Source organism: Emydura macquarii, unplaced genomic scaffold, assembly GCF_026122565.2.
Source record: "Emydura macquarii macquarii isolate MOO-44397 ecotype Brisbane River unplaced genomic scaffold, CSIRO-AGI_Emac_v2 contig_3692, whole genome shotgun sequence".
NCBI classification, from domain to species: Eukaryota; Metazoa; Chordata; order Testudines; family Chelidae; genus Emydura; species Emydura macquarii.
The window spans coordinates 12,752,838-12,769,688 of NW_027133829.1; the positions used below are offsets into that span (position 1 = coordinate 12,752,838).

At 46.8% G+C, this 16,851-nt stretch overlaps 1 protein-coding gene across 1 annotated transcript in view; it reads left to right on the forward strand.

Annotated features, from left to right (window-relative positions):
- TCTN3 (tectonic family member 3) overlaps nucleotides 1-16,851 on the forward strand; it is a 92,187-nt gene that overhangs the window by 55,056 nt on the left and 20,280 nt on the right. The window contains exons 14-15 of the mRNA XM_067537102.1: nucleotides 3,693-3,858; nucleotides 13,320-13,457. Of these exons, the coding sequence (XP_067393203.1) occupies nucleotides 3,693-3,858; nucleotides 13,320-13,457 (304 nt within the window). The remainder of the gene's footprint in view (nucleotides 1-3,692; nucleotides 3,859-13,319; nucleotides 13,458-16,851) is intronic.

Sequence of the window (16,851 nt, forward strand, 5' to 3'; positions counted from 1 at the left end):
CCTCAGAGGTAATCTAGTCCAACCCCCTGCTCAAAGCAGGACTAACCTCAGCTATATCATCCCAGACAGGGCTTTGTCAAGCCTCAGCATAAAAACCTCTGAAGATGGAGATTCCACTACCTCCCTAGGTAACCCATTCCAGTGCTTCACCACCCTTCTAGTGAAAAACATTTTCCTAATGTCCAACCTAGACCTCCCCAACTGCAACTTGAGACCATTGCTCCTTGTTCTGTCATCTGCCACCACCGCGAACAGCCTAGCCCCATCCTCCCTGGAACCCCCTTTCAGGTAGTTAAAGGCTGCTATCAAATCCCCCCTCATTCTTCTCTTTTGCAGATTAAACAAGCCCAGTTTCCTTAGCCTCTCCTCATAAGTCCTGTGCTCCAGCCCCTAATCATTTTTGTTGCCCTCCGCTGTACTCTCTCCAACTTGTCCACATCCTTTTTGTAGTGGGGGGCCCAAAACTGGACACGATACTCTAAATGCGGCCTTACCAATGTCGAATAGAGGGGAATAATCACTTCCCGTGACCTGCTGACAATGCTCCTCCTAATGCAGCCCAATATGCTATTAGCCTTCTTGACAACCAGGGCACACTGCTGACTCATATCCAGCTTTTTATCCACTGTTACCCCCAGGTCCTTTTCTGCAGAACCGCTGCCTAGCTCGTCGGTCCCCAGTCTATAGCTGTGCATGGGATTGTTTCTTCCTAAGTGGAGGACTCTGCACTTTTCTTTGTTGAACCTCATTAGATTTCTTTTGGCCCAATCCTCCAGTTTGTTTAGGTCCTTCTGTATCCTATTCCTACCTTCCAGGGTATCTACCACTCCCTCCAGCTTAGTGTCATCCGCAAACTTGCTGAAGGTGCAATCTACCCCATCTTCCAGATCATTAATGAAGATGTTGAACAAAACATCTGGGGCACTCTGCTTGTGACCGGCTGCCAGTTAGACATGGAGCCATTGATCACGACTCATTGAGCCCTATGCTCTAGCCAGTTCTCTATCCATTTTATAGTCCATTCATCCAACCCATACTTCTTTAACTTGCTGATAAGAATACTGTGAGAGACAGTATCCAAAGCTTTGCTAAAGTCAAGGTATATCACATCCACCGCCTTCCCTACATCCACAGGGCCAGTCACCTCATCATAGAAAGCAATCAGGTTGGTCAGGCATGTTGACAGTGTTTTAATGCTTATAAAGCTTTAACTTTTTGAATATAACATTTACTGTCATTGTCTGACTACAACCCCATAATTTTCCACAACTGCAAATTTAAATTGAAAAAAATGCTTAAAAAAAATTGATTTATATAAATTGTGTGTGTGTGTGTGTGAGAGAGAGAGAGAGAGAGAGAGAGAGAGAGCATAGAAATGGCCATATTGTGTCAGATCAATAGTCCATCAACCCCAGTACCTTGTTTTCCAGTAGTGGTCAGTGCCAGATTCTTCAAAGAGAATGAACAAAATGAGGCAATTATCAAGTGATCCATCCCCTGTCTCCAGTCCCAGAGGCTTAGGGATACGCAGAGCATGGGGCTACATCTCTGATTATCTTGGATAATATCCACTGATGGACCTGTCCTCCGTGAACTTATTTTATTCTTTTTTTAACCCAATTATATTTCTGGCCTTCATCACATCTCCTAGCAACGAGTTCCACAGGTTGACTGTGTGTTATGTGAAGAAGTACTTCCTTATGTTTTGTTTTAAACCTGATGCCTATTTCATTTAGTGACCCCTGGTTCTTGTGTGATGTGAAGGAGTAAATCACACTTCCCTGTTCATTTTCTCCACGTCATTCATGATATTGTAGATCTCTGTCATATCCCTACCCTTAGTCTCTTTTCCAAGCTTTTTAATCTATCCTCATATGAAAGCTGTTCCATATCCCTAATCATTTTTGTTTCCCATCTCTGTACCTTTTCCATTTCTAATATATATTTTTCAGATGAGGTGACCAAAACTGCAGTATTCAAGGTGTGTTTGCACCATGGATTTATATAGTGGCATTATGATATTTTCTCTCTTATTATATATCCCTTTCCTAATTTTTCTTAACATTCTTTTAGCTTTTTTGACTGCCACTGCATACTGAATGGATATTTTCAGAGAACTATCCACGATGACTTAAAGATCTCTTTTTTGAGTGGTAACAGCTAATTTAGACCCCATCATTTTGTATGTATAGTTGGGTTTATATTTTTCAATATATATTAATTTGGGTTTATCAACACTGAATTTCATCTGCCATTTTGTTGCCCAGTCAGCCAGTTTTGTGAGATCCCTTTGTAACTCTTCTCAGTCTGCTTTGAACTTCGCTATCTTGAATAACTTTGAATCATCAGCAAACTTGGCACCTCAGTGTTTACCCGTTTTTGCAGATCATTTACAAATATGTTGAAGAGCTCCGGTCCCAGTACATTTCCCTGGGGACACCACTATTCACCTCTCTCCATTCTGAAAACTGATAATTTCTTCCAACCCTTTGTTTCCTGTCTTTTAACCAGTTACTGATCCATGAGAAGACCTTCCCTCTTATCCCATGACTGTTTACTTTGCTTAAAAGCCTTTGGTAAGGAACCTTGTCAAAGACTTTCTGAAAGTCTTTAAGTACAGTGTTTCCAGTGGATCACCCTTGTCCACATGTTTGTTGACTCCCTCAAAGAATTCTAGTAGATTAGTGAAGCATGATTTCCCTTTACAAAAGCCATGTTAACTGTTCTCCAACAAATCGTGTTCATCTATGTGTCTGATCATTCTGATCTTTACTATAGTTTCAACCAACTTGCCTGGTACTGACGGTCAGCTTACTGACCTGTAATTGCCAGGACCACCTCTGGAGCCTTTTTAAAAATTGGTGTCACATTAGCTATTCTCCATTCATCTGGTACAGAAGCTGATTTAAGTGATAGGTTACATACCACAGTTAATAGTTCTGAAATTTCATATTTGAGTTCCTTCAGAACTCTTAGGTGAATATGATATGGTGCTCGTGACTTATTACTGTTTAACTTATCAGTTTGTTCCAAACCTCTACTGACACCTCAATCTGGGACGGTTCCTCGGATTTGTCACCTAAAAAGAATGGCTCAGGAGTGGGAATCTCCCTCATATCTTCTGCAGTGAAGACGGATGCATAGAATTCACTTAGCTTCTCTGCAATGGCCTTGTCTGCCTGGAGTTGCTCCTTTAGCACCTCAGTTGTCCAGTGGGTCCACTGATTGTTTGACAGCCTTCCTGCTTTTGATGTATTTTAAATTTTTTTTGCAGTGTGTGTATATATAAAAAATTAAATACTGGCAAGATAGATCATAATGAAGTACTCTAAGAAGTGATATTCCTACTCAATGACTACCAGGGACAATAATTTAGATCATTCTCTTCCTGGTGAGAGTGGAGATTACTCCCCTCCACCTAAAAACAAACAAACAAATCTCAACATGCAGCACATCATTTTCAGTGTTGTGTGCACTCTTCTTCTCCCTGCTACTTTCATGGGGGACATGGGATTAATCCATACAGAATTGAACACTAACATTTCCATAATTCCTCCATGTAGGCATTACCAAAGTAGTACACACCTTGAAATGGGGTCATTACTAAGGCAAAATGCTCTGTATTAAGAACTGGTTTCTTCTCTGCTCCAAAGCACTCAGACTTCCAAAGATGTGTTCTATCTCATTTCCAGCATATCCCAAACGATGGAGGATGGAAACTGTAGCTACTTTCAGGAGATGCTATACCAGGCCCTCCAAGGGATGAACAGCCCACAGGGTCTGGCCATAATTGGAAGTGCTGACCCAACCCAGACAGATCAGTGGACCAGCATCCTTACCTGGAACTGTAGCATGCAGGTAATAAGAATGGAGAGCCAACTCTGAACCCAACTTTTTCTCCTCTGAGCTTGGCATGCAAAATGATATTGCTTTAGGGATTGTGGGAGGGAGAGAGAGAGAGACAGCCTCCCCATCTGAGTAAGAGTTTGCTCTTACTTCCCTGTTATTAGCTCTCTAATGGAGTGAAACAGGGTACATCCTACACTGTGTGTCAGGACCACTGACTCAGTTCAAGGACCCTACTGCATACAGATGTCATTGCTCCGGGCTCATGCTATTCAGAGCTCCTCTTTGACTAGGCAAGCAGAGAACCAACTGGATTAGTTTTTGTAGTCCCATATTACCAATGTGTAAATGGGTAGGAGGGTGTCTAATACTGCAGCGAGTGTTTTACTGGCCGGTTCTGAGATGGTCTGCAGTACAGTTCACTGTACTCACTTCTTTGTTGTTGTTATAATGCTAGTATTGTAATATATGTGTTAATATTGGGCTCTGTCTGATCATTGAGTTATCCTACTGAATTGCTGTCCTTTGAGGCTTATCCTCATTCAGCGTTTATCTATCTAAGGGCTGATCTACACCAGAAAGTTAGGTCGACCTAGCTATGTTGCTACCGATGAGACCTTAGGCATGTCTATACTGGATGGCTCCGTTGGTGCCACAGCCATTGATGCTACAGCATTGATTAAGTGGGTCTCGTGAAGACACACTCAATCGATTGCTGAGCATGTCTCCTGTCAACTCTGGTTCTCCACCGGAACAGGAAGCTTAAGCTATGTCAATGGGAGAGTGTCTCCCATCGACACAGTGTAGTGAAGACAGCACAGCTACTTGATGCAAGGTTCGTCAACTTACATAACGTAATCGATGTACCTTGCATTGATGGAGCCACATGGCATAGACCAGGTCACTGACCTAAGCCCTAGTATGGACAACGCTAGGTAAACCTAGCTACTGCCTCTTGGAGAGGTGGATTTACTACAGCAGCAGAAGAACCCCTTCTGTTGCTGTAATAAGTATCTATATTATAACATTGTAGCATTTCTAATGTAGACCTAGACTGCGACTAAGAGTTGACTAAGAGGTGACATAGACTTCAGGAACCTACATGGGGAAACAGATTTCTTGTAGTAGGCGGCTCTAATCTAGCAGAAAAAAGTATAACTAGATCCAGTAGCTGGAAACTGAAATTGGACAAATTCAGACTAGAAATAAAGTGTACTCCTTTAACGATGAAGGTAGTTAAATATTAGAATAACTTAGAAATATGGTGGATTCTCTATTACCTGAAATCTTTAAATGAAGACTGGATATGTTTCTAGCTCAATCAGAAGTTACATTCTTTTTCGAGTGCTTGCTCATGTCCATTCCCAGTTTATATGTGTGTGTGCGCCACATGCACTGGTGCCGAAATCTTTTTCCCCTAGTAGTACCTGTACAAGCTGGCTCTAGCGCCCCCTGCAGTGGCATGCACATGTGCCCGCATATAGGCGCTGCTGGCTCCCCGTCCCTCTCAATTTCTTCTTGCTGACAGTGATGGTGCTGAAACGTCTCTTGCCTTCTCAAGTTCTGTAGCTAAATGTAGTGGTTTATTCTTGGTTCTAGTGTACATAGTTAGTTGTTTAGTTGTAGTTAGTACTAGTTGGTTAGTTGTTTGAGTCCCAGGATTGGGGCATGCCCCATTCCCCAGGATTTAAACCCTGCACTTCATGTAAGAAGCCTGTACCACAGAGTGACCTGCATCAAAGTTGCTTAAAGTGTTTGGGGGAAGCGCACGTCCGTGAGAGGTACAAAATCTATAAAGGTTTTTGCCCACGGACTAAGAAAGATCAAGATATTCATCTAAGGGCCATATTGATGGAGTTGGCACTTAGACCGGTGTTGTAGCCCAGTAGATCGGACTCAGCACCAAGAACGATGACCTCGGCACACAGCATGCCTCTGGTGCCCTCTTCTTCCTTTTGGCACCGATCACCATTTCCGGTACCAAAAAAAAAGGCTGAAAAGAAGACTCACGTGGAGCGAGGTCGCTCTCCTGTGGAGAAGGCAAAGGGGGACCAGTCGAGACTCGCATGGGGCCGCCAATCCTCCTTGCCTCAGAAAGGTTCCTCGCCACTGTGAGCGTTGACCCTGGCACCGGGTCCTCCACTGATTCTGGGTAGCGGTAGAGGCCCTCACCGTCTGGTGGTGCCATCTACTCCGGAGGCCTTCCAGGCTATGAAGGACTTCCTGGCGCTGCCCGTGCCGCCGACGCCAAGGGACAGCAGGCCTCCGCACCGAGATTCAGCACCAGCACTTAACATATCGAGGGACAGATCTGCCCAACAATGCCCGTCTTTGAGGCACTGTTCGCTGGTGCGCAGATGCTCCCCGGAGTTGAGACCACACTCTCCAGGTCAGGACAGCTTCAGACCAGGCTCCCGCCACTGGTCTCCAGAGGACCGACATTGAGCGAAACACTGCTATGTAACTGCAGAATGATGCAAGTAACTGAATTTCATGGCATGTTTCCCCAGCACCACGACCCCGCTCGCCTAGCCCATATAAGAAGCCGAAAGACAAGAGCCTGTCCCATCATGCCTATCATTTGGGCTCTCCGTACCACTCACCAGCGCCAGTGCATTGGCGAGCTCTGCACGGCACCGTGCAATACTCGGAGTCAGCACTACCCGGTTGTCAGACAGCACCTCCCCCTCGGACAGCGAGGAGGTTGTTCATACCAGGCAAGCCCTGGCCTCGATGCCTGACTTCCCAACGGTGCTACAAATGGGAGCATGGCCACAGGGACAATGGCCTGGACCGTGGCCTTATTGGTGGGGATTTCCCTTGGGAATCATAGAATCATAGAGTTGGAAGGGATCTCAGGAGGTCATCTAGTCCAACCCCCTGCTCAAAGCAAGACTAACCAGGACTAACCTAAGCCAGGACTTTGTCAAGCTGCAGCTTAAAAACCTCCAAAGATGGAGATTCCACCACCTCCGTAGGTAACCCATTCCAGTGCTTCACCACCCTCCTAATGAAAAAATGTTTCCTAATGTCCAACCTAGACCTCCCCCACTGCAACTTGAGACCGTTGCTCTTTGTTCTGTCATCTGCCACCACTGAGAAGAGCCTAGCTCCATCCTCCCTGGAACCCCCTTTCAGGTAGTTAAAGGCTGCGATCAAATCCCCCCTTATTCTTCTCTTCTGCAGACTAAACAAGCCTAGTTCCCTCAGCCTCTCCTCATAAGTCTTGTGCTCCAGCCCCCTAATCATTTTGGTTGCCCTCCACTGGACTCTCTCTAACTTGTCCACATCCTTTTTGTAGTGGGGGGCCCAAAACTGGACACAATACTCCAAATGCGGTCTCACCAATGCCGAATAGAGGGGAATAATCACTTCCCGCGATCTGCTGGCAATGCTCCTAATAATGCAGCCCAATATGCTATTAGCCTTCTTGGCAACCAGGGCACACTGCTGACTCATATCCAGCTTCTTATCTACTGTTACCCCCAGGTCCTTTTCTGCAGAACTGCTGCCAAGCTCATCGGTTCCCAGTCTGTAACTGTGCATGGGAGTCTTCCTTCCTAAGTGCAGGATTCTACACTTGTCCTTGTTGAACCTCATCAGATTTCTTTTGGCCCAATCCTCCAGTTTGTTAAGGTCCTTCTGTATCCTATTCCTTCCTTCCAGGGTATCTACCACTCCCCCTAGCTTAGTGTCATCTGCAAACTTGCTGAGGGTGCAATCTACCCCATCCTCCAGATCATTAATAAAGATGTTGAACAAAACCGGCCCCAGGACCGACCCGTGGGGCACTCTGCTTGTGACCGGCTGCCAGCTAGACATGGAGCCATTGATCACTACTCATTGAGCCCTATGCTCTAGCCAGTTCTCTCTCCATTTTATAGTCCATTCATCCAACCCATGCTTCTTTAACTTGCTGATAAGAATACTGTGAGAGACAGTATCAAAAGCTTTGCTAAAGTCAAGGTATATCATGTCCACCACTTTCCCCACATCCACAAAGCCAGTCACTTCTTCATTGAAAGCAATCAGATTGGTCAGGCATGACTTTCCCTTGGTGAATCCATGTTGACTGTTCCTGATCACTTAACTTAAACGCAAAAAAGAAGCTTACAAGAAGTGGAAGCTTGGTCAGATGACTAGGGAGGATTATATAAACACTGCTCGAACGTGCAGGAATGAAATGAGGAAGGCCAAAGCACAATTGGAGTTGCAGCTAGCAAGGGACTTGAAGGGGAACAAAAAGGGTTTCTACAGGCATGTTGCCAACAAGAGGAAGATTCGGGAAAGTGTAGGCCCCTTAAAGAAAGAGGGAGGCGACCTAGTGACGGAGGATGTGGAGAAAGCTGAGGTACTCAATGCCTTTTTTGCCTCTGTCTTCACAGACAAGATCAGCTCCCAGACTGCTGTACTGGGTGGCACAGAATGGGAAGGAGGCAAACATCCCGCAGTGCTGAAGGAACAGGTTCAAGACTATTTAGAAGGATTGGACATTCACAAGTCCATGGGGCCGGATGCAATGCACCCGAGGGTGCTGAGGGAGTTGGCTGAGGTGATTTCAGAGCCATTGGCTATTATCTTTGAAAGCTCGTGGCAACAGGGGAGGTCCCTGAGGACTGGAAAAAAGCAAATATAGTGCCCATCTTCAAAAAAGGGAGGAAAGAGGATCCGGGGAACTACAGACCGGTCAGCCTCACCTCAATCCCTGGAAAGATCATGGAGCAGGTCCTTAAGGAATCCATTTTAAGGCACTTGGAAGAGAGGAAGGTGATCAGGAACAGTCAACACGGATTCACCAAGGGAAAGTCATGCCTGACCAACCTGATTGCTTTCTATGATGAGGTGACTGGCTCTGTGGATGTGGGGAAGGCGGTGGATGTGATATACCTTGACTTTAGCAAAGCTTTTGATACGGTTTCTCACAGTATTCTTATCAGCAAGTTAAAGAAGTATGGGTTGGATGAATGGACTATAAAATGGATAGTGAACTGGCTAGAGCATAGGGCTCAACGAGTAGTGATCAATGGCTCCATGTCTAGCTGGCAACCGGTCACAAGCGGAGTTCCCCAGGGGTCGGTCCTGGGGCCGGTTTTGTTCAACATCTTTATTAATGATCTGGAGGATGGGGTAAATTGCACCCTCAGCAAGTTTGCGGACGACACTAAGCTGGGGGAGTGGTAGATACCCTGCAAGGTAGGGATAGGATACAGAGTGACCTAAACAAACTGGAGGATTGGGCCAAAAGAAATCTAATGAGGTTCAACAAAGAAAAGTGCAGAGTCCTCCACTTAGGAAGAAAGAATCCCATGCACAGCTATAGACTGGGGACCGACGAGCTGGGCAGCAGCTCTGCAGAAAAGGACCTGGGGGTAACAGTGGATAAAAAGCTGGATATGAGTCAGCAGTGTGCCCTGGTTGGCAAGAAGGCCAATGGCATATTGGGCTGCATTAGGAGGGGCATTGCTAGCAGGTCACGGGAAGTGATTATTCCCCTCTATTCGACATTGGTAAGGCCGCATTTAGAGTATCGTGTCCAGTTTTGGGCCCCCCACTACAAAAAGGATGTGGACAAGTTGGAGAGAGTCCAGCGGAGGGCAACCAAAATGATTAGGGGGCTGGAGCACAGGACTTATGAGGAGAGGCTGAGGGAACTGGGCTTGTTTAGTCTGCAAAAGAGAAGAGTGAGGGGGGATTTGATAGCGGCCTTTAACTACCTGAAAGGGGGTTCTAGGGAGGATGGGGCTAGGCTGTTCTCGGTGGTGGCAGATGACAGAACAAGGAGCAACGGTCTCAAGTTGCAGGGAGGGAGGTCTAGGTTGGACATTAGGAAAAAGTTTTTTACTAGGAGGGTGGTGAAGCACTGGAATGGGTTACCTAGGGAGGTACTGGAATCTCCATCCTTAGAGGTTTTTAAGCTGCGGCTTGACAAAGCCCTGGTTGGGATGATATAGCAGAGGTTAGTCCTGCTTTGAGCAGGGGGTTGGACTAGATGACCTCCTGAGGTCCCTTCCAACTCTAATATTCTATGATTCTATGATTCTATGATCACCTTCCTCTCTTCTAAGTGCCTTATAATGGATTCCTTGAGGACCTGCTCCATGATTTTTCCAGGGATTGAGGTGAGGCTGACCAGTCTATAGTTCCCTGGATCCTCTTTCCTCCCTTTCTTGAAGATGGGCACTATATTTGCTTTTTTCCAGTCATCAGGGATCTCCCCCACTTGCCATGAGCTTTTAAAAATAATAACTAATGGCTCTGAAATCACATCAGCCAACTCCCTCAGCACCCTCAGGTGCATTGCATCTGGCCCCATGGACTTGTGTATGTCCAATCTTTCTAAATAGTCTTTGACCTGTTCCTTCAGCACTGCGGGATGTTCACCTCCTTCCCATCCTGTGCCGCCCAGTGCAGCAGTCTGGGAGCTGACCTTGTCTGTGAAGACAGAGGCAAAAAAGGCACTGAGTACCTCAGCTTTCTCCACATCCTCTGTCACTAGGTTGCCTCCCCCATTCTGAAAGGGGCCCACACTTTCCCTAATCTTCCTCTTGTTGGTAACATACCTGTAGAAACCCTTCTTGTTCCCCTTCACATCCCTTGCTAGCTGCAATTCCAATTGTGCTTTGGCCTTCATGATTTCATTTCTGCATGTTCGAGCAGTATGTTTATACTCCTCCCTAGTCATCTGACCAAGCTTCCACTTCTTGTAAACTTCTTTTTTTGTGTTTAAGTTCACCAGAGACTTCTTTGTTAAGCCAAGCTGGAAGCCTACCGTATTTTCTATTCTTTCTGCACATTGGGATGGTTTGTTCCTGTGCCCTCAATAAGGTTTCTTTAAAATACAGCCAGCTCTCTTGGATTCCTTTCCCCTCCATATTAGCCTCCCAGGGGATCCTGCCCATCAGCTCCCTGTGGAAGTCAAAGTCTGCTTTTCTGAAGTCCATTGTCTATGTCCTGCTGTTCTTCTTTCTTCCTTTTGTCAGGATCCTGAACTCGACCATCTCATGATCACTGCTGCCTAGGTTGCCACCCACTTCTACTTCCCCTACCAAATATTCCCTGTTTGTGAGCAGCAGGTCAAGAGAAGCACGGCCCCTAGTTGGTTGCTCCAGCACTTGTACCAGGAAGTTGTCTGCAACACTATCCAAAAACTTCCTGGATTGTTTGTGCTCTGCTGTATTGCTCTTCCAGCAGATGTCAGGGTGATTGAAGTCCCCCATGAGAACCAGGTCCTGTGAACTGGGAACTTTCCCTAGTTGACTGAAGAAAGCCTCATCTACCTCGTCCTCCTGGTCTGGTCAACAAACCAGCTCTGTGAGAGGAGCATAAGTGCTGCACTCCTCCATCCCCCAGAGTTTGGCACCACACCTGGACTCAGACTTTGACTGGGACGGTTCATGTGCTTTGAGCCCGGGGGACCACCACACCCAGAATGGAGGCCTCTCCCCCAGCTCAGGTGGTGGCCTCATCCTCGTCATCACCGGATGAGGTGGTCGCGGGACCCTTGGCTGCGGTACCGATGGATGACTTCAAGGCGCACCAAGACCTATTGAAAAGGGTCACCTCCAACTTGGGCCTCAAGATAGAGGAGCTGGATGAGCTAGTCAACGAGCTCTTTGGAATACTGGCCTCGGCAACTCCTAGTATAGTGGCCCTCCAGTCCATGAGGGGGTTGTTAAACTGGCCAAGGCCCTATGGCAAACCCTGGCCTCCCTGCCACTCACCTGTAAGAGGGCAGAGAGAAAATATTATGTGCCGGCTATAGGGTTTGAATATCTTTACACCCACTCCGCGCCAGGAACCCTGGTTGTCACAGCCACCAACAAAAGGGACAGACAGAGGAAAGTCAGCTCGACTCCTAAGCACAAAGACGCAAAGAGACTCAACTTATTCGGTTGAAAAATGCATTCCACGGCCAGCCTGAAGCTACGGGTAGTGAACCAACAGGCACTACTAGATAGATACCACTTTAATATCTGGGAGTTGCTGGACAAGTTCACGGACTCATTGTCCCCTTCCTCCAAGCAGGAGTTTGAGGCCATCTTAGAAGAGGGGAGATCAGTGGCCAGGGCATCCCTGCAAGTGACCTCCGATGCAGTGGACTCTGCAGCCAGGGTGATGGCCTCAGCCATATCAAGACGGGCATCGTGCCGCCAATCCTCAGGGCTCCCGTCAGAGGTCCAGCACTCTATCCAGGACCTCCCTTTTGATGGCACAGCCCTCTTTGCCAAGCAAACAGACTCCAGGCTGCAAGGCATGAAAGACTCGAGGACTACTTTGAGGTTCCTTGGCCTTTATACACCTTATTCTTCCAGGAGGCACTTCAGGCCCCAGCAGGAGCAGCGATCTGGGGACCACTCCCACAGAGGCTCCTATAAGAAGAAAAACAAAGCTTACAAGAGGCACCAGAGCTGCTCGTCATCTGCCAGCCCTCGACTGGGCTCTAGCCTACATAATCGGGGTGGAAAGCAGGCCTTTTGAAGGTGTGCCAAGAGTGACTGGTAGATACCAGTCATACTCACAGATCCAACTCCCCTTCTGTTTTCCTCTCATTTGGTCCGTTTCCTCCTGACCAGGGCTGCCGTAACATCAAATAGATGGGTGCTCTGCATGGTAGCTATTGGTTATATCCTCCAGTTTGCCTCACTCCTACATCAACAGAACCAAACCTTTTCGCCACTCAATGCAACTCTTTGTGGCAGTTGCAGACCAAATGAAAGGGTTGCCGGTTTCTTCGCAGTGGATCTCAAAGTGGATCACGGCCAGCATTCGAGCCTGCTATGAGTAGGCTGGAGTTGCACCTCCGGTGCCCTTGACAGCCCACTCAACGAGAGCACAGGTATCATCTACAGCCTTCCAAGCGCATGTCCCCATACTGGAAATCTGCAGTGCACTACCTGGTTGTCAGTATATACCTTCGTGTCCCACTATGCCTTGATGCAGCAAGCCTGGGACAATGCTGGCTTCGGTAAAGTGGTGCTTCAAGGGTCACGTCCATGAACTCCTGCCCGCCTCTGGAGACACTGCTGGTGAGTCATCTAAATTGGGAATGGACATGAGCAAGCACTCGAAGAAGAAAGAATGGTTACTTACCTTGTCCATTCCACGCCCACCCTCCTTCCCCTCAATCGGAGTTCCAGCAAGAAGGAATTGAGAGGGAGGGAGAGCTGGTGGTGCCTATGTGTGGGCACGTGTGCGCCGCTGCACGGGGCACTAGAGTCGACTTGTACAGGTACCACTAGGGGAAAAGGTTTTCTGGCACCAGTGCATGTGACACACACCTAAATTGGGAATGGACATGGGTAACACATCTCAAAGAACAACACATACAAGGTAAGTAACTGTTCTTTCTTGATGCTGAAATTACTTGTAGGTTCTGTGGCCTTTGTTATGCAGGAGGTCAGACGAGATTTTCTTAATAGACCTTTCTTGCCTTAAAATCTATGAAAACGTGTGGGTTCCCCTTTTTTTCTCAGGCTGGGGACTGTGCCTCCTGCTGTATGGTTCCTGTGTCCCTGAAGATCCAGGTATTATGGGCTGAGGTGGGCCTCCAGTCCAACCCACAAACTCAAGTGCTGGGAGCACGGTACTGGTATCAATGTCAGTCTCTGAAGGTATGGCAGAATTATCATGCACCTCCACCCTCAAAGGCCATAAAGCGGGGATTATGGGTTATATGAAGTCTGAGGGATCATACTGCTCTTGTATTGAAGGGTTGGAATTCACTGGATCTTACCATTTGTCCACATAGACTGGCAATGGCAAGTATTTACTGCTTCCACAGAAGAAGGTGGACAAAATCTCCCATAATGTACTTAACCAAGTGTATTTGGCTGTGGAAAAGGGAGCTCTTTCCTACCCTGAGCAGCTTCTGCCATTTTAGGACTGAAACATTAAGCTCTTGGTTATCTTTGTCATCAAATTATGTACCTATAAAGTTATGTAAATATAGAATTACTCTCTTTTCTTAAACCCTGCCACAGAATTTGTCTTGACCTTCTGTTTCTAGGAATTCGACAGGCTGCCCATGTGCTGCAGAAGAAAATATTTCCTTTGTATTAGTTCTGAAATTACTGTCTTTTTAGTTTTGAGTGGCTCCAAAGGGACTGATCAATTTTCATTATTGTCTTTACAGTTTTATCCTTCATTCAAATCTTCTCTAATATATTTTAGGTGAAGTGATCACAGCTAAACACTGTACTCCAGATAAGGGTCCACTGTCATTTTATGGTCTAAATTATTTTCTCTTCCTTTTGGAGGAAAACATGGTTAGAAGTATCAAGTATAAGTTTAACAAGCTTTTGAATCATACAGGCGAACAAGTCCTTTCCATACAACCCCTAGCTTCCACAATGCATCAGTGTCCATATACCTGATCTGTTGCCACCATGGGGTTGGGCAAGCTCTCCAACAAACAGGCAAACTAGGGCTGAGGATACAGAGGGAGAAACGTATCCCAGTTTGGAAGAGAGCATAAGAAAAAAATATAGAGGCAGTCATTAAGGGCTAAGTCAGACTTGGGAAGTGTGGCTAATGGGCTGCAGGGTGCAGTACCATATGTTGCTACTGGGGGATTTCTGGTTTACTTGACTGCTCCAGCTCCTCGAGGATGCAGTACCTTCCTACCATCAGGATCCTCTGGCCCTGCAGAACATATACTGCGGTCAAAAGACGGATGAGGCAGCGGAAACAAGCTTTTTTGGGACTATTTCACATCCACTTCACTCCCTGTAGCCCCAGTTCTTCCCTGCTGCCTCTGCTCCTGCTTCTCCAGGACCAGCAACAAGTAGTGGGGGTGGTTCTGAACCTAGTTGTCATGGATGTCAAGAAGGACTGTGAGCCTGGAAATAGGTTTTCTGAGCCTGGAGGTTTGTGGGAAGGTGGTCAGGGAGAAGTTAGGGCTTGGAGAAAACAGTAAATTGGTGACAGAAATGTAAGTATTGTTCTTCAAGTATGTGAATTCCACCGTAGGTGCACACAAGACTGGATTGTGTAATAGCTGTGTCTGTCAGGGCTATGCATGTGTTGTGAGCCTTTCCATACTTCCATGTGAGGGCATAATGAGCAAAGCAGCTGTGATCCTCCCTCAGTTCCCTTCAATGGCAGCAACACAAAATCTGGCAATTGTCTGAGCTGCTACTCTTCCTTGTGCTTCAAACTCATTCCAAATCAGTGTGTTTTTGTGAAGAATCTTTTGATCTGGACATTCCAAAGAAAGGAAGGAAGGAAGGAGGGAGGGAGGGAGAAAGAGAGGGAGGAAGGAAGGAAGGAGAAACTAGGAGAAAGGAAGGAAGGAGACACTAGGAGACGCTCCACCCACTGTTACATCCTCCATACAGCAGGAAAAGACATTATGCACCAACTGCTGTGGTGGACTGCAAGCCTTTAGTGTGTAAACTCTGCCAACCCATGATGGACTCTTCCCTCTCATCAAAAGGCCTAGCCAGTACCTTTTCTGTCAGGGAGACATGTTGCTTTCCTGCAATTGTGTGGTGTGAAAATTGTTTTCACCGAGGACACAAAAGTAATGGGATGTGTTGCTCAAACTTCACTTGCTTGAGAAATCAAGTAGCATCACCTAAGACCTGGAGGAGATGTCCACCTCCAAGGAACTCAAGGGGTCCTGCTCAGTGAATGCCCCTCCAGGTAGACACCACACTCTGGGCAGTGAAAAATGGGTAGGGAAGCAAACACCAAAATCGGCACTGACTACATTGATGTCAATCCCCTCCTGTACTAGAACTGTTGATGGAGCCAGTTCCAATTGCCACCTTGGCCAGGGCTCCCTCAGCAATGGTAAAACCATCCCCAGAGTTGACATCCCAACACATGGGTAAAGCCGAGAGAAAAGACCAAGTGAAGGCCAGAAGTGGCTTCAAACGTGGTCAAGGGAGGAGAAGAAACGTCACTCCCCTAAGGACAAGTTCTTCAGCAAGGGAGTAATGCTGGGTGGACAGGCATCTCAGACATCGGTATCAGCAAAGGCACTGGAACATGTGCTGATTATGGGGCTGAGGTACACCCATATAGAGGAGTTGGGATCATCCTTGAGGGTGACATCATTACTGACTGTGCACCAGAGCCAAGACATCATGCCCCAGCATTGCCATTTGAGGAATACTATTCTTCATCATTACCAATCTATGCATTTTCTCTGGCATTGACCAGAGAAGCCTCCCGGCTACCATTTGCAAGCAACCTCCACGCCTGCAGGGGAGATGCTCTCAACAGGGCACTGACTCAGCACAGGTGTGTATCTGGTCTCCTTCCTACAGATCCAGAAAGAGGAGGCGATCAGTCTAGACAATGGCATCACTGCCTAGATCACCAACACCAGAATCAGGGCCAGCCAGGTCAGTGCCACGAGCTCAGGGCAGAACAGCAACAACACCAGTATCCACTAAAAGAATCTTCATTATCACTGCACAAGGGAGTCCATTCAGCCCCTGTCCATCCAGTCAGTTATTTCAGGGCATTTCAGGATCTCCTAGCATATATTGTGGAGAAGCTGGATATAGAAATGATAGTCATTCAGGAAAAGTCACACAAACTCTTTGGCATCTTGACCAGGTCAGACCCTACCAAAATCAACCTGCCCACCAAAGAAGGTATACTGGATCTGGCCAAAGCTCTATGACAAGCCTCAGCCACTGATTGGCCAAAGGGGTGGAGAAACATTCTCCTTCAAGTTCCTGTGCATGTGGATTTCACTATCATGTACTGATGCACTGCACAGGAGTTTGGGAGTTTTTCCATAACAGTGTCCTTTAGGGATTGTGTATGTGTCCCTCATGCTCTCGTGCTTCCCCTCCCACGAGCATAGTGGGCTGAATGACCCCAACTGCAAACTGGTTCCTTCTGACAACCCGGTCAGAGGATCATAACTTCTCAGCATTCCTCCATCTCCTTTAATTAGTTTTGAATTAGGATAGATAGTTGCTTGTACTTGTAGTAGTTAGTTTAGGGTTTTTCATATATACTTTTTTCTTTTTGACCCCCTGGTGCTAA